Source organism: Anolis carolinensis, unplaced genomic scaffold, assembly GCF_035594765.1.
Source record: "Anolis carolinensis isolate JA03-04 unplaced genomic scaffold, rAnoCar3.1.pri scaffold_7, whole genome shotgun sequence".
Lineage (NCBI taxonomy): Eukaryota > Metazoa > Chordata > Lepidosauria > Squamata > Dactyloidae > Anolis > Anolis carolinensis.
The window spans coordinates 5,861,225-5,880,256 of record NW_026943818.1 but is presented as its reverse complement, the minus strand read 5'-3'; the positions used below and the strand labels follow the sequence as shown (position 1 = coordinate 5,880,256).

At 43.9% G+C, this 19,032-nt stretch overlaps 1 protein-coding gene across 4 annotated transcripts in view; it reads right to left on the bottom strand.

Moving 5' to 3' along the window:
• Window positions 1-19,032, bottom strand: part of astn2 (astrotactin 2) — a 615,168-nt gene that overhangs the window by 18,571 nt on the left and 577,565 nt on the right. For all 4 annotated transcript variants that reach the window (XM_062959683.1, XM_062959682.1, XM_062959684.1 and 1 more), the window contains one exon: window positions 4,189-4,330. In XM_062959683.1, the coding sequence (XP_062815753.1) occupies window positions 4,189-4,330 (142 nt within the window). The remainder of the gene's footprint in view (window positions 1-4,188; window positions 4,331-19,032) is intronic.

Here is a 19,032-nt window from a genome sequence, read left to right as displayed (position 1 = left end):
GTGGGAGGCTTCTGTCATATCCCCACATGGAGAGCTGGAGCTGACTGAGGGCTGGGCTGTGGTGTAGGCTGGTTAGCAGCCAGCTGCAACAAATCACTCTGACCAAGAGGTCATGTGTTCAGTGCCTGCGTCTGTCTCTGTCTCTGTTCTATGTTTAGGCATTGAATGTTTGCCTTATATGTGTAATGTGATCCGCCCTGAATCCCCTTCGGGGTGAGAAAGAATGGCGGAATATAAATACTATAAATAAATAAATAAATAGTCAAAACCTCTGCCATGCTGAAGTACACACTTGAAAGATGCCCATCCATCGCCAGTTTAAAGGTCTACATCAGTGGTTCAAAAACTTTTTTTGACCAGGGACCACGTTGACCAGGGACCCCTTTGACCAGGGACCACCTTGACCATGGACCACCTTGACCAGAGAACACTTTGACCAGGGACCACTTTGACCAGGAACCACTTTCACCATGGACCACCTTGACCATGGACCACCTTGACCAGGGACCACTTTGACCAGGGACCACTTTCACCATGGACCACCTTGACCATGGACCACCTTGACCAGGGACCACTTTGACCAGGGACCACTTTGGCCAGGGACCACTTTGACCAGGGACCACTTTGACCAGGGACCACTTTGACAAGGGACCAAGTTGACCAGGGACCACTTTGACCAGGGACCACTTTGACCAGGGACCACTTTGACCAGGGACCACTTTGACCAGGGACCACTTTGACCAGGGACCCCTTTGACCAGGGACCCCTTTGACCAGGGACCACTTTGATCAGGGACCCCTTTGACCAGGGACCACCTTGACCAGGGACCACCTTGACCAGGGACCACTTTGACCAGGGACCAAGTTGACCAGGGACCACTTTGACCTAGGACCTTGGGGTCTCTTCTAAGTAGAATTCAATGACTCTACATCACTGGTTCCCAACCTTTGTTTGGCGAAGGACCACCTGGCCAGGGACCACTCTCCAACAATAGTACCAAAAGGGTTGCAAATCTGTTTTTGGTCAACTTTAGGTTTGGTTTGGTTATTTGGGGTGATGATTCAGAAAATTGCATTGGATAGACTACATCAGCTCTAGTTTCTGATACAGAACATAAGCAATCCAGTTGCCACCATCTACTTGCCCACAGAAAACCATATTTAATAATATAGAGCTGATGTGATCTATCCAATGCAATTTTCTGAATTAGCACCCCAAATAACCACAGGAACAGGCCTAAAAACAGACACACCAAGGCACCACATGGACCGGCTCCACTCGGGAGGAGGAGGAGAAGCAGCAGTCAGGAGGCTTGTTGTTGAGCCTTTCATGGGTAGTCAACCTCTTCCCTCCCAACATCCTCATTGCCGGGGCACTATAACAGGGGTTTTTTTTTTGGTTGGGTTGTGTTATTATCCGTAGTAGTAAGGGTGAGTCCACAGACTATATTTTAGTTTTTAGGGACCACAGGTTGGGAACCACTGCTTCGAACAAACAAGAAACAAAACACTCAGCTCTCTAAGCACACTCCAAAAGTTAAGGTTTCTAAAGCACAGCTCATCTCCTGCCTCCTCTTCAGCCTCTGGGTCTCTGTAAATGTAAATTAAATTAAGCATACTTATTGGCATCAATATTGGATTCCTAGCTTGGGTCTCCGAACAGGAATGCAACTGAAATGTAAATGGGGACACATTTTGTATTACCAAAGAGGACATGCGTGTGTGAGACAGAGTGTGTTGTTTGTTTCTCTAAAAAGGTAACAAAGTCTGAAAGCTGGGGAAATCAACCATCCCCTGTTTGTTTGTTTGTCCTTAAGAAACCACAAGCACTGCTTTGATCTAAGTAAGGAAATGTGTGGGGCAGTGAAAGGAAAGAATTGGTCAATAGGATGGATTAATGGCAGGAGGGGAGTCCAAATGGGGGGGATGATGCAAAGAAACAGGACGTGAGATAATATTTATGGAATCCACCAAAGAGGTTCTGATCGTATTAACCAGGATCGCCGAACTGCAAAACACAACATCTCCGAAGGGCTGTTGACCACGGGAACAGCTCCCAAGGAAAGTATGTTTTCCTTTGAGGAGAGTGGGGCGAAACACAAATAAGCAGCCCGAGAGTCATTCGGGAACGGGAACGATGGGCAGGCGGGAAGGAACTGGAGGCCCCAACAAAAACACACCTCTAAAGTCTCTGTTTGTGTGACATTTGCCCACTCCGTCACCACTGTTTTGGAAAATGAAGGACCTGCTGGGAAACGTGAGGAGACTTGCCTTGGCTTCCCTTTCGAGTGTGTTGCTGTGCGTTGCTGTGTAAGCATCTGTGTATGTTCCAGGTTGGGAGAGAAAGCCGCTGCCTCTAGTTTCCGTGCCCTGTGACAATAATGTGTTTCATTTTGACATTTCAAACCCATTTGGATTATTTGTACACTTCTCAGGTTGGCAAAGTGAAGTCCATAGCCTCATACGATCTAGCCCGAAAAAGTTGATATGCCCATCAGTATGTATGTATGCCTGTACTTCAGCCTGTGCAATCGATGAATAAATGTTTCAATAAGAGGGGAGCGGAGACTAGTTCCTAAAGTGTTTCTAAAATATCGTTAGGGCACTGCATCGTAACTATCTATATATATAAAAGGGTAGTGACGTTTCGGCCTAGGACAAAACAACAAAACTACACATCCCAGAAACACTAAACTTGGCAGCACAACCCCTCATCCATGCCTCTACGTTTGTACAACAAAAAGAAAAGAAAAATAAAGTCCTATTTAGAGGGAGAGGAATAATTGATTGTTTCCAATTGCTGCCAGTTAGAAGGCTAAGCCCCGCCCACTTTTTATTTCGTGTCAAAAGCATTGCATAAATAAATACATTTTAAAATGATGGGGAAAAAAGGAAACCACAAGCACCTAAATAGTTTTAGCCCACTTGGTCTCCAAGAAACCTACTCAGCCCAGGGTAAGGCAGAGTTAGGCCTCACTTAGGCCTCTTCCACACTGCCTATAAAATACAGATTATCTGATTTTAACTGGATTATATGGCAGTGTAGACTCAAGGCCCTTCCACACAGCTTTATAACCCATTTATAATGGACTTAATGTCAGGGGAAAACGTTTACCCTTTACCTTAACTACCACCAATACCTCAATACTTTATTTCCCATACCACCATACTTCGCCACAGCAACGCGTGGCTGGGCACAGCTAGTCTATATATATAAAAATGTAATATGCGTTTTTCCCATGGAGTAAACAACAAAACCACTGAACCAAATCAAAACAAATTTGGCCACAAAAGACATAGTAATCCAATTTATGTCTTTCAATAAAAAACCTAGAAAAATAAAGACCAAATTACAGAGGACAAGGAAGAGCCGGTCTCCCCTGGTTGCCAGTTAGAAGGGTAGGCCCCGCCTCCTATACTATCACCAATTCCTCAATACTTTATTTCCCATACCACCACCCTTTGCCACAGCATTGCGTGGCTGGGTACAGCTAGTAACAATATAAAGAATTACTTTTCCTTCAGTAATTGTGCTTTTTCTGCCAGGCAAGAAAAACATATGCCCCCAACATATGCCCATCCAGCCTTTGAAATAATAATAATAATAATAAAACAACACAACAATAATAGGAAACCTACTAGGTAAACTTTGAAATTACTGCCTCTCAAGTTTGCCTACATCACAGGGTTGATTCAACTTCCAACAATGCCTTTTGTATCTAGAAAGCCCTTTCGAGAATGAACACGGAGACGAAGGAAGAGCCCATAGCGGAGACCTGGAGCCATTTACGAGACTTACACAACTGATCCGAAAGTCATAAGCCAGTGTTTTGAATCTGAAGTTATGTACGAATCTAACAAATTAAATCCGAAAAACAAATGACAAACGAAATTGTGCACAACCCTATATGTACGTATGGTTTGGATGTATCATTGGTAGGTATGTATTGTTTATATGTATGTATGTATTATGTATATATTATTTGTTTATATCTATGCATGTTTGTTTGTACGTATGCATGTACAATAGGGTTGCAAATCTGTTTTTGGTCAACTTTAGGTTTGGTTTGGTTATTTGGGGTGATGATTCAGAAAATTGCATTGGATAGAGTAGACCATATCAGCTCTAGTTTCCGATACAGAACATACGCCACCCAGCAGTTGCCATCTGCTCGCCCCCTTCTCTTACTTGTACAATCCATCTGGCTCCAGGCACTTGAAGATGACCGAATAGAGGCTGGTGTCAGGGGCATCTCCATGGCTCCTCCCGGCAGCCACACAGGCGGTCCCAAGGCCAGAGAGTAAATCATCCACGAGGCTCAAGGATTCTCCTGTGGGCCAAAGAAGAGAGGCAAGTAAGCAAAGACAAGAAGAAAGACAAAAAGGAAGTGTGGAAAGGCACGCTTCTCGATCAGGTCTAGCATAGTTTGTGGCTTAATGTGAAACACAAGCTGCTGACAGGTAAGTGGCAAGTTGGGAAAGATTGGGGACACATGGCTTGAAAACATAATAATAATAATAATAATAATAATAATAATAATAATAATAATTTCCAAATGAAATGAAAATGAAAAGGAAATGAAAGCTATGGACTTGTCAACATCAGAAGAGGAATTTTCCAGGGAGATTCATTGTCCCCTCTGCTTTTCATTATTGCCATGATCCCTCAGTCAACAATCTTACAAAAAACAAATCTCGGCTATCAAACATCTAAGAATTATCACAAAATTTCACATCGGATGTACATGGATGACCTGAAGCTATATGGTAAAACGGAAACTGAAAACCAGTCTCTGACCAACACTGTCCGAATTTTTAGCACTGATATCAGCATGGAGATTGGTTTGGACAAATGTTCGACAGTGGCATTGAAGAAGGGAAAAATCATTGAAAGTGAGGGCATAAATATGCCCAATGGCCAAACAATAAAGTGTCACCAGCCAGAGGCCTATAAATATCTGGGCATACTACAGCTGGACAACATCAAGCATGAACATGTGAAGACTGTGGTCAGAAAAGAATACACACAAAGGGTCAGAAAAATTCTCAAAAGCAAGCTCAATGGAGGCAACACCATCAAAGCCATAAACACCTGGGCCATACCTGTCATAAGATATACTGTTGGCATTATAAATGGGACACAGGCGGAACTGGACAATTTGGACAGAAAAACAAGAAAATTCATGACCATTCATCATTCACTGCACCCTCACAGTGATGTTGACCGGCTATATCTGCCTAGAAGATCAGGGGGCAGAGGACTCTTACAAGTCAAACAAGCAGTCAAAGAAGAAGAACATGCCCTGGCAGAATATGTCAAGCAAAGTGAAGAACCTGCTTTGATTGAAGTCAAAAATCAGAAACTCCTCAAAGCACAGCAGACAAAGAGTCAGTACAAGAAAGCCACACTACAAACTAGAGCTGACAGCTGGCACAACAAAACATTGCATGGAAAGTTCCTTGACAAAATTGAAGGAAAAGCTGATAAGGAGAAGACCTGGCTCTGGCTCACGAATGGCACAACTATGTGGCCCAAATGATTCATTGGAACTTATGCCTCAAGTACCACCTCCCAGCAGCAAAGAACTGGTGGGATCACAAACTTGCAAAGGTTGTGGAAAATGAGCACGCAAAGATTCTGTGGGACTTCCGAATCCAGACTGACAAAGTTCTGGAACACAACACACCAGACATCACAGTTGTGGAAAAGAAAAAGGTTTGGATCATTGATGTTGTCATCCCAGGTGACAGTGCATTGACGAAAAACAACAGGAAAAATTCAGCCGCTATCAGGACCTCAAGATTGAACTTCAAAGACTCTGTCAGAAACCAGTGCAGGTGGTCCCGGTGGTGATGGGCACACTGGGTGCCGTGCCAAAAGATCTCAGCCGGCATTTGGAAACAATAGACATTGACAAAATTACGATCTGCCAACTGCAAAAGGCCACCCTACTGGGATCTGCAGTATCATCCGAAAATACATCACACAGTCCTAGACACTTGGGAAGTGTTCGACTTGTGATTTTGTGATACGAAATCCAACATATCTATCTTGTTTGCTGTGTCATAATAAAATAATAATCTGAGTTGGACAATTTTATCGTAAATTAGAGCTTTATGTAAATATTCAAAAACATTTAACCTACTGATCCTTCAATTAATGTAATTTTATTGGTATCTATTTTTATTTCTGAAATTGACCACTCTCGTCTTATACTGGAGTCAATGCTTTCCCAGGCTTTTTTGTGGTAAAATTAGCTGCCTCAGCTTATATCCGGGTTGGCTTATACTCGAGTATATACGGTATATAAGCTTTTTGGATGAATTCTGTACAATTCAATTGATTTGACACCAAACTGGTGATTTCCTGATTTCTGTCCTGGAACATTTGCACATTTCTGGCCCACTACCCTTCTTAGGAGCCAACCCAGGTTTTTATGAAAGTGTGTTTATTGTTTATTGGTATATGTGATTTTATTTGTTTATGATTTTTTTTTATTGCTGAGTTTTATATTGTTTGTTGCCTGGGCTTGGCCCCATGTAAGGCGCCCCGAGTCCCCTTGGGGAGATGGGGCGAGGTATAAAAATAAAGTTGTTGTTATTATTATTATTATTATTATTATTATTATTATTAATTATTATTTGCGGTTAGTGCAGCTCGCCAGATGGCCCTCGATATCCGCGATGTCTTACATAGAAGACACTTTGTTGGGAATTAGAAATGGCATGGGACTTTCTGTCACGAGAAGGCAGGGGACTCTTTTTATCTTTTTATCAAGCTCTTTTGTGCGCTCTGCAGTGCTGGCTTTCAACTTCGCCTCTAAATATTGTTAATTTTTCTATTTTTTATATTAACAAATTAATACTTTATTCAAAAATTATTCTCTCCACGATCTCTCGAAGGAAACCGGAGACTCCTGTGCATTACTCTGACACAATAAAACCATATTCTTCGGATGATAGCTTTCCGTCCTTCTCCGTCTCGTTCCTTTCTTCCTGACCTGTTTCTCATTTATGGCTCTGGGGCATCTCTTGTGACGATCTCCACAAAACAAAAGGGCCACGACGCAAGGAAATGAGAAATGATATTTCTCTCTCCGTCCCCATTTTGAATAGTGTTGGAGTTTTGTAAAAAATCTCCTTTCGCTTGAGTCTGAAACCAAAGAAAACCCAAAGCCTTTCTTTCTTTTTTCCCCCTCTGGATGGAATGGATAAATAAATATATTGGTAGGTCTGGCGTAGGGCTGATTGTGTTTCAACCCCAATGGAGCAATAATGGAGAACAGGCACATACCTGGACAGAGGCTCCCGCGTCCGTCTCCGTTTTCAAAGCAGAAAAACAGAACGGAATTGTCAAGCCCCCCCCCCCCCCCACCCAAAAATCAAGACATAAATGCCAAAGCCTGGGGGTTTGATGGGGGGACATTGGGAGGATTTCTGGCCCCACACACGAAGGTGCCAACGGAGGGAGGGAATGGAAAGAAAGGTGAGTGAGGGGTTTTGAAGCGGTGGGAGAAAGCCCGTCGCTTCGATCTCGCTCCCGCCTGGTTCGGTTTACTCAGGAAACACCTGGCCCTCGGAGGTCTGTAAAAGTATGTCACACGTGGTGTGTGTTCATGGCACCTTTCCCTTCTCCCAGTTTTCCACCTCAAGGTGTTAAGACTGGAGGAGGAAGAGGAGGAGGGCGAAACATCAGGGGTGGTTGGAAAGGTTGGGGAGAAAGGTTTTGGTCCGATTTGCCTAGAAAAAGAGAGAACGTTCCAAGTGAGGACCCAAAAACACGTCCGCAGCCAAGAGCGTCCAGAGAAGGGCTACCAAAATAGTCAAGAGGACTGGGCCAAAACTGTTACCAGGTGAGTATATAGCGGAACCAGCAATATCCAGTTAACACCATGTGCAAAAGACTCAGACCAGGCAAGAGGAATGGAAAGAATTGAGTTGAAGTCAAATAAACAGTTCAGCAATCGTACAATGTCCTTGTAGTTGCATAGGATCAATAACTAATCAATCAGCATTCAAAATATATCCAGCATAGCATATCTAAACTGCTACTTGACCGTAGCTATTAGAGAGCCTGTCTTTTTCTGTGCTCTCCCAGCAAGCTCAAATTTCCAGCTGACAAATTCAGCCATCTGCTATCAAACCGATACATCGTTTGAGGCGTGGCTTGCCTCTGCAAAAGAGCTCCCTTTTGCAGAGATCTTTTTGCAGGCAGCTTTGCAAGGATTTCTTTACACACACACACATAACAATTTGGCGCAATAAAAACTAACATTTCAACAGGGAGAAATGTACAGCACTAGGCAGGAAAAAATGAAATGCACAGATAGGAGGTCTCCCATTACTACCACATCTCTCCTTTCTAGACGTGTGGTCATCATCTATTCCAGTGGTTCCCAAACTTATTTGGCCTAACACCAACTTTCCAGAAAAAATATTACTCAGCGCCCCCTGGAAAGGAGGGCTTGGCTTAGAGGGGTGGGCGTGGCTCCTGCTCAAGAGGGCGGGGCTGAGCCTCTCCCCTAGTCCAAGATGGAGGGCTGGGAGGGGGAGGTGGGCGGGGCCACCAATGGGCAGCCAGGACTGGGATGGCGGAGTTACGAGCTCTGAGATAGGGCTGAGCTTCTATCCCTGTCCTGTGGCACCTGCCAGGACACAGGGGGCGGGGCTAGAGGAGGGGGTGGGGCCTCTATACCACACCCCCGTGTTCTAACAAGCGCCTCAGAGGAGGTATAAAGAGGCTCAGCCCTGTCTCGCGCTCTTGGGAAGCCCTGCCCTATAGTCTTAAAAGGCCTCTCAGGAGTAGTATAGATGCTCAGCCCTGACTCGGGCTCTTGGAAGGAGGCCCCGCCCCCTTCCCTAGCTCCACCCTCTTTGTGTCCTAACAGGCACCTCAGGAGAGGTAGAATCATAGAATCATAGAATAGTAGAGTTGGAAGAGACCTCATGGGCCATCTAGTCCAACCCCCCACTAAGAAGCAGGAAATCGCATTAAAAGCACCCCCGACATATGGCCATCCAGCCTCTGCTTAAAAGCCTCCAAAGAAGGAGCCTCCACCACAGTCCGGGGGAGAGAGTTCCACTGCCGAACAGCCTTTCTCACAGTGAGGAAGTTCTTCCTGTGAGAGCTGTTTGGCAGTGGAACTCTTAACTTTTACCTAGACCTTCTCAACTTGGCTTCCACGATTTATGGCATTGGTTTCCCCAAAGGTGTAAATACCCATGAGATATAATGCTCCTCCTCATGCTTTATCGGTTTGGTCCATTTCTCAGAAATATGTTAATAATACCCTTCTGTTGCTGCATTTCAGTCATGAGACTCATTCCCACCACGTTTCAAAGAAGGAGCCTCCACCACACTCCGCGGCAGAGAGTTCCACTGTTGAACAGCTCTCTCTCACAGTCAGGAAGTTCTTCCTCATGTTCAGGTAGAATCTCCTTTCCTGTAGTTTGAAGCCATTGTTCCGCGTCCTAGTCTCTAGGGCAGCAGAAAACAAGCTTGTGCCCTCCTCCTTATGACTAAAAGGTAAAGTTCACCTTGTTTATTTTTCATGCTCTGTGCCTTAGTGTAGAGTAGTGGTTCCCAACCTGCAGTCTGTGAACCATCAGTGGTCCCCAAGAATTAAAATATGGTCTCACCGTTACTACACCATTGCAACGGAAGTGACTGGTCTCACGAAAGCCTCTTATAGTGCTGAGGCAACTGGGATGTCGGGAGGGAAGAAGCTGACTACCCATAAAAGGCTCGACAACAAGCCTCCTGACTGCTGCTTCTCCTCCTCCTCCCTCCTGCGGAACAGAGCCGGTCCATGTGGCGCCTTGGTGTCTTTGTTTTTAGGCCTGTTCTTTGGGTTATTTGGGGTGCTGATTCAGAAAATTGCATTGTATAGACCACTTCAGCTCTAGATTATTAAATATGGTTTTCTATGGGCGAGCGGGTAGATGGCAACTACTGGATGGCATATGTTCTGTATCAGAAACTAGAGCTGATGTGGTGTATCTAGTGCAATTTTCTGAATCAACACCCCAAATAACCCCAGGAAAAAGTCAGTTCTCCATCCTTTAAATTGCACTGGATAGACCACATCAGCTCTAGATTATTAAATATGGTTTTCTCTGGGTGAGCAGATGGTGACGACTGGATGGCAAATGTTCTGTATCCGAAACTAGAGCTGATGTGGTCTATCCAATGCAATTTTCTGAATTAACACCTCAAATAACCCCAGGAAAAAGTCAGTTCTCCATCCTTTAAATTGCACTGGATAGACCACATCAGCTCTAGATTATTAAATATGGTTTTCTATGGGCGAGCAGATGGTGACGACTGGATGGCATATGTTCTGTATCACAAACTAGAGCTGATGTGGTCTATCCAATGCAATGTTCTGAATCAGCACCCCAAATAACCCCAGGAAAAAGTCAGTTCTCCATCCTTTAAATTGCACTGGATAGACCACATCAGCTCTAGATTATTAAATATGGTTTTCTATGGGCGAGCAGATGGTGACGACTGGATGGCATATGTTCTGTATCACAAACTAGAGCTGATGTGGTCTATCCAATGCAATGTTCTGAATCAGCACCCCAAATAACCCCAGGAAAAAGTCAGTTCTCCATCCTTTAAATTGCACTGGATAGACCACATCAGCTCTAGATTATTAAATATGGTTTTCTCTGGGTGAGGAGATGGTGACGACTGGATGGCATATGTTCTGTATCAGAAACTAGAGCTGATGTGGTCTATCCCATGCAATTTTTTGAATTAGCACCTCAAATAACCAAACTGAATCTAAAGTTGACCAAAAACTGTTTCGTAACCCTTTTGGTACTAATGTTGGAGAGTGGTCCCTGGTCAAGTGGTCCCTGGTTAAAAAAAAAAAAAAAAAGATTGGGAACTACTGATCTAAGCTATCCCATCTTCAGTCTCCACAGTACGTAGTGAGAAGAGAATGGACTGTCTCAAGTTCCTTCACCAATACTACGGACATGCTTCCCCCTGAACCACTAGGTTACAAAGCTCCAAGGATTACCTAGCTCCACACATAATCCCTCTCACAGGCTTTGTCATGAGGTTAAAAAAGAAGGAAAAACAAGACTAACCACATTATGCTGAGCTCCTTTGGAGGCAGTAGCCAGATAGCAATAAATAATGGGCTTGACCAGCAGAATGCGTAGCTAGGTTTATGCCCAAGGACACTTTCCAGACTCCGGTGGATCATGCTAGGGTTCCATGCCAGATGTCAGTGTGTCCCTGCCAGATAAGACGAGGTTTTTGAAAAACCACCACTGAAGTAAAGAAACAAATCTTGAAAAACCACAATTGTGGACCAAGTCATTTCTGGCTCAGAGCCACCACTGGCTGGGGTTGGATGGGGAGAAGAGGACAACTAGATGAGCATCATCCTCAATGAGTCTGGAGAACCCTTGAAAGAACTTTAAGACTGAACAGCAAACAACCAACCAACCACCAAACAACACTAACTCTTTATATGCTAACAAGAGTCATATCAGCTTCTTCTTTTCAGTGTTGTGGCTACTAACTGGAAAGCTGTGGGAGCCAGAGTGATGACTGATACACCAGAATGCCAGGAGAACAGGTTCAAACCGCAGTTCAACCATGAAACAACATTAACAGACCTTGACAAACCACACTCATTCAGCCTTTAGAGATGTACTGAGAATGAAGAAAACCCTACAGCAGGTTAAATAAACTGGAGTTAACACAAAACATACAAACATGGCACCTGCAAGTCACCAGGACAGTGGTGGGAAGCCTTGAGACCTCTAGATGTGGGACTAAGCCCCAACAGTCTTCACCAATGGTAAGGAATGTCAAATATGGACCACCACATGGTTCATTCTCCATCACTAGAATGATGGAGAATGTATCTCCCGCTATGACCCACCTCATAGGTTAAGATCCTCCGGGGAGGCCCTCCTCTAGATCCCACCACCCTCGCAAGCGCGACTGGTGGGAACAAGAGACAGGGACTTCTCAGTGGAGGCCCCCCGTCTGTGGAACTCCCTCCCGAATAAGATCAGGCTTGTGGATTTCAATGGCTTCTCTGTGTAGTCTGACATGATAGTTCAGGAGTCCCCAAACTAAGGCCCGTGGGCCGGATGCGGCCCTCCAAGGTCATTGACCGGGCCCCTGTCCTAAACTTTATACTTCGGGTTAATCTAAGTCTACCTGGTCTTTGGAGGTCTCTTTGCTTATCTATGGTCTTATGAGATCATCTAGATGGTCTTTGAAGGTCTCTTTGCTTAGCTACGACCTTATGAGACCATCTAGATGGCTTTTGGAGGTTACTTTCCTTACCTATGGTCCTATGAGACCGTCTAGATGGCCTTTGAGGGTCCCTTTCCTTACCTATGGTTTTATGAGATTGTCTAGATCAGGGGTCCCCAAACTTTTTAAACAGGGGGCCAGTTCACGATCCTTTGGACCGTTGGAGGGCCGGACTATATTTGGCCACTGAGCAATAATAATAATAATAATAATAATAATAACAACAGGAAAAACTCAGCCGCTATCAGGACCTCAAGATTGAACTTCAAAGACTCTGGCAGAAACCAGTGCAGGTGGTCCCGGTGGTGATGGGCACATTGGGTGCCGTGCCAAAAGATCTCAGCAGGCATTTGGAAACAATAGACATTGACAAAATTACGATCTGCCAACTGCAAAAGGCCACCCTGCTGGGATCTGCACGCATCATCCGAAAATACATCACACAGTCCTAGACACTTGGGAAGTGTTCGACTTGTGGTTTTGTGAAACGAAATCCAGCATGTCTATCTTGTTTGCTGTGTCATACAACATCGTTGTGTCAATAATAATAATAATAATAATAATAATAATAATAATAATAATAAAGAGGGTTGGAAGAGACCCCTTGAGCCATTGAGTCCAACCCCCTTCTGCCTTTGCGCACCAAAAGCACAAGCAAAGCACCCCTGACAGATGGCCACCCAGCCTCAATGTTAATAATAATAATAATAATAATAATAATAATAATAATAATAATAATAAAAAAGAGGGTTGGAAGAGACCCCTTGGGCCATTGAGTCCAATCCCCTTCTGCCTTTGTGCACCGAAAGCACAAGCAAAGCACCCCTGGCAGATGGCCACCCAGCCTCAATGTTGCTAATAATAATAATAATAATAATAATAATAATAATAATAATAATGGTTGTAAGAGAAGAAGAGACCCCTTGGGTCATTTAGTCCAACCCCCTTCTGCCCTTGTGCCATGGGGGCCGGATAAACAGCTTCGATGGGCCGCATCCGGCCCCCGGGCCTTAGTTTGGGGACCCCTGGTCTAGATGGCCTTGGGGGCCCCCTTTCATTACGTATGGTCTTATGAAACAATCTAGATGGTTTTTGAGGGTCCCTTTCCTTATCTATGGTCTTCTGATGGCCTGATGAGATAATCTAGATGGCCTTTGAGGGTCCTTTTCCTTACCGATGGTCTTATAAGACAATCTAGATAGTCTTTGGAGGTCTCTTTGCTTACCTGTGGTCTTATGAGATCGTCTAGATCAGGGGTCACCAAACTAAGGCCCATGGGTCATTTACCTGGCCTCTGTCCTAATCTTTAGGGTTGACCTAAGTCTACTTGGTCTTTGGAGATCTCTTTGCTTATCTATGGTCTTATGAGATCATCTAGATGGTCTTTGAAGGTCTCTTTGCTTAGCTACGGCCTTATGAGACCATCTAGATGGCTTTTGGAGGTCACTTTCCTTACCTATGTTCCTATGAAACCGTCTAGATGGCCTTTGAGGGTCCCTTTCCTTACCTATGGTTTTATGAGAGTATCTAGATGGCCTTGGGGGGGCCCTTTCATTACGTATGGTCTTATGAAACCATCTAGATGGTTTTTGAGGGTCCCTTTCCTTATCTATGGTCTTCTGATGGCCTGATGAGATCATCTAGATGGCCTTTGAGGGTTCTTTTCGTTACCGATGGTCTTATGAAACCATCAAGATGGTCTTTGGAGGTCTCTTTGCTTACCTATGGTTTTACGAGATTGTCTAGATAGCCTTTGGGGGTCCCTTTCATTACCTATATTCTTATGAAACCATCTAGATGGTATTTGAAGGTCCCTTTCCTTATCTATGGTCTTCTGATGGCCTGATGAGATCATCTAGATGGCCTTTGAGGGTCCTTTTCCTTACCGATGGTCTTCTGATGGTCTTATGAGATCATCTAGATGGCCTTTGAGGTCCCTTTCCTTATCGATGGTCTTCTGATGGTCTTATGAGACCAACTAGATGGTCTTTGGAGGTCTCTTTGCTTACCTGTGGTCTTATGAGATCGTCTAGATCAGGGGTCACCAAACTAAGGCCCATGGGTCATTTACCTGGCCTCTGTCCTAAACTTTAGACTTAGGGTTGACCTAAGTCTACCTGGTCTTTGGAGATCTCTTTGCTTATCTATGGTCTTATGAGATCATCTAGATGACATTTGAAGGTCTCTTTGCTTAGGTATGGCCTTATGAGACCATCTAGATGGCTTTTGGAGGTCCCTTTCCTTACCTATGGTTTTATGAGATTGTCTAGATGGCCTTTGGGGGTCCCTTTCATTACCTATGTTCTTATGAAACCATATAGATGGTCTTTGATGTCCTTTTCCTTATAATTGGTCTTCTGATGGCCTGATGAGATGATCTAGATGGTCTTTGAGGGTCCTTTTCCTTACCGATGGTCTTATGAAACCATCTAGATGGTCTTTGGAGGTCTCTTTGCTTACCTATGGTCTTATGAGATCGTCTAGATCAGGGGTCACCAAACTAAGGCCCGTGGGTCATTTCCCTGGCCTCTGTCCTAATCTTTACACTTAGGGTTGACCTAAGTCTATCTGGTCTTTGGAGATCTCTTTGCTTATCTATGGTCTTATGAGATCATCTAGATGGTCTTTGAAGGTCTCTTTGCTTAGGTATGGGTTTAGACGTAGGGTTAACCTAAGTCTGAAATGACGTGAAGGCCAACATCAACAACAATCCTAATTTTGGACAATTTCATCCTAGTCCGCCCCCCCCCCCCCCCCCCAACAGTCTGAGGGACTGTGAATCGGCCCTCTACTTAAAAAGTTTGAGGAGCCCTGTGATAGTTGTTAGAGTGGTCCAGCATATATGTGCCATGGCAGAGCACTTGTACGAGCGCATGGCATCCTCATATCACTGCCCATCGGCCAGGAGATTCCACAAGGATTCTGGTATAATTGACTCCAGGTGGTGAGGAACGGCAAATCAAAGGAGGAACTCTGGAAATGGTGAAAAGTGGACGATGAGGATGGAATCAATCAGTTGCCTGTGTGGAATAGGAAAGCTCCTTCGTGTGCCGTCAACGCCTTCCCCTCTTTCCTTGGGGGGAACAGGCAGGGGGGCGGGTGGGTTTCGAGGGGAGCAGTGATGGATCGATCCATAAAAGAAAACCATCCCCACAGTCCTACCTCCAGATGGAAGTCATTATAGTTTGGGAGTGGTAGCTATCCCTTTTTCTCTTTCTCTTGCTCACACACAGCTCATCTGGATGGAAAGAGGCAAGCGGGATGCATTTGGGAGATCAAAGGCAACGTATCAGACTGATCAGTCTAGGAATTTCCCAGCTGGCCATCGCCGAGGTATTTCGGCACAGATACGAAGGTCGAATGAAAAGTAATGCCTCCACCTTCGTGGCTTCGGTTTGGAATGGAAATATTTTAATAAATCAAACGCAGACATAATCCTTAGAACAATGATGGGCAACCTTTTGCGCTTGGTGTGTCAAAATTCACCAAAAAACCTAGCATGACTTGGGTGGTGTGTCACTTTGAGAAAAAAAAACAAAACATAATTTCGTAATATGTATAGTTTAAATAACAAAAATATATAATTGTAATATATAACTGTATTTAATAAATCATAACTATTTACTACCATTATTTCCATGTACAACAATCTATGGTACCTCTTGCAGTTTCAACGCTGATTTTTCTCTATTCTAGTTTCAATGTAGTCATGAATAATGAATAATATAATAATAATATAATAGTAATAATATGATAATATACTACAATAATAGAATAATAATAGAATGAATACACACACACACACACATATATATACACAATAGAGTCCCACTTATCCAAGCTAAATGGGCCGGCAGAAGCTTGGATAAGCGAATATCTTAGATAATAAGGAGGGATTAAGGAAAAGCCCATTAAACATCAAAATAGGTTATGATTTTACAAATTAAGCACCAAAACTTCATGTTATACAACAAATTTGACAGAAAAAGTAGTTCAATACGCAGTAATGTTATGTTGTAATTATTGTATTTACGAATTCAGCACCAAAATATCACGATATATTGAAAACATTGACTACAAAAATGGCTTGGATTATCCAGAGGCTTGGATAAGCGAGGCTTGGATACGTGAGACTCCACTGTGTATGTATATATATATATTTATGTGTGTGTGTGTGTGTGTGTGTATAGTGTACATATATATTCCTATGGAGTAAACAACAAAACCAATTGACGAAATCACACCAAATTTGGCCACAAAAGACATAGTCATCCAATCAATCTGCATGCGGCAGCGTGTCAGCAAAAATGGCTAGGCGTGTCAGTGCTGACACGCGTGTCATAGGTTGGCCATCACTGCCTTAGAATGTGCTCTTTAACTACCACTATTCACTTTTCCACATAATCACCAGATAATTGGATATACTTCTGCCAACGATGAACACGCTTTCTGAAGCCGTCACGGAAAAAGTCGACACTCAGTTTCCGCAAGCGGCGTCTCAAGGACCCATCGTGCACAGATCTTCCGTATAGCCAAGCAAAGCAATAATGTGACCCACACATCCTTGTGAAATTTCTCTCTGACGATCGTCCTGAATCCATCTGTCAACCTTTTGCTTGTGAAACTCGGTAGTTGCTGTCACAGGACGTCCAACTCTTTGTTGGTCATGCAAGTCAGATGTTCGCACCTCAACTTCTTTGAACTTACTCGCCCAACGATACACAGTACTCACATCCACACAATCCCCATAAACAGCTTGCATTCTCTGTTGAATCTCCTTTGGGAATCTCCAGTGAATCTCCAATAACTGCACGTTGCTTATGTCACATTGACCGACCGTCTGTGCAGGGTTCCATATTTCGTACTTTAACAACACAACCATTCAATGCTAAGGCTTCCCTATCTGCGCAGAGTTCCATATTTCGTACTTTAACAACACAACCGTTCAATGCTAAGGCTTCCCTATCTGCGCAGAGTTCCATATTTCGTACTTTAACAATACAACCGTTCAATGCTAAGGCTTCCCTATCTGCGCAGAGTTCCATATTTCGTACTTTAACAACACAACCGTTCAATGCTAAGGCTTCCCTGTCTGCGCAGAGTTCCATATTTCGTACTTTAACAATACAACCGTTCAATGCTAAGGCTTCCCCGTCTGCGCAGAGTTCCATATTTCGTACTTTAACAACACAACCATTCAATGCTAAGGCTTCCCCGTCTGCACAGGGTTCCATACTTCGTACTTTAACAACACAACTGTTCAATACTAAGGCTTCCCCATTTGCGCAGGGTTCCATACTTTGCACTTTAACAACACAACCGTTCAATGCTAAGGCTTCCCCGTCTGTGCAGGGTTCCATACTTTGCACTTTAACAACACAACCGTTCAATGCTAAGGCTTCCCCGTCTGCACAGGGTTCCATACTTCGCACTTTAACAACACAACTGTTCAATGCTAAGGCTTCCCCGTCTGCGCAGGGTTCCATACTTCTCACTTTATCAACACATCTGTTCAATGCTAAGGCTTCCCCGTCTGCGCAGGGTTCCATACTTCGCATTTTAACAACACAACCGTTCAATGCTAAGGCTTCCTGCCAAATGGAACTGTAGAGAAGAGTCTACTGAACAAGCCAGGACCTGCCGCAGACCAGTTTGATTTATTAAAATATTCCCATCCAAACCAAAGTAACAAAGGTGTAGGCATTACTTTTCATTTAACCCTCGTATTACCTGTCTACAAAACTCACTCACACAATCTTGTTGCTGTCCATGGAAGGGTGGAAATAAAAGAGTCATTACACCCTCAAAGCACACAACCACACCATGTTAAAAATGCGTTGGCAGCCAATCCAAAACCCAACGCAGTGCTCTTCATTTCCTCCTGCTCTTTGCCACCACACTCTTGCCTTCCACTAAAACAGCAGGACACTGAGTGTATTTAAGCAAAACAGATGTTGCCCTGGGTGAGGTAGAGTTGGAAATACGGAACAGCTGTCCATCTTAGGCCTCCCAAATGCACTCTGCATTATAATAGAGTCAGACAGAGAATGGAGGCAGTATGGAAATCAGGCTGAAGACTGCTTTGAGTTGAAGAAAGCTGCATGATGCCTTTCAAAGAGAAGATATTGTGCTGGAAAGTATATTGGGATGGATTAAAAACGGGAACGGAGGAAAGAGCACAATGTCATGATGACATCCATGAAGGAGGACAATGTCATGGTGACATCCATGACTTCATCTTTCCGCGGTGTTGGGCAACATGTTAGGTCTTGAAGAGAGATCTGATGGAATAGGGCAAACAAGGACGTCTTCTCAAGGTGGATCTTGCAGGGAAGGCCGCTGGGTTTCTAGCACTTAGCATTCAGTATTTGACATCTCCAGGTAAGGCTGCCACTGACTCTCAACTGAAATGACGCAAATCCGTCTGTGGACAACACAGAGTTGGATAAACTTGCAATTTGGAAAGAAATTTACAAATAGTTGGAAGAGATGAATCGCACTATACTGTATATTTCCTAACTATTCTTAACACAGAGCAATTGATTCAATTGAATGAAAAGAGATTCCAACTGAATATTATGAAGAACGTCCTAACAGTAAGAGCTGCTTAACAGTGGAGTATAAGTGTGGTGGAATCTATATCTCTTGAGCTTTTTAAACGTAGCCTGGCCATCAGTAGGGAGGACTTTGCTTGTGTTTTTCTTCACGGCAGAAGAGGGTTGAACTGGATAGTCCTTGGGGTCT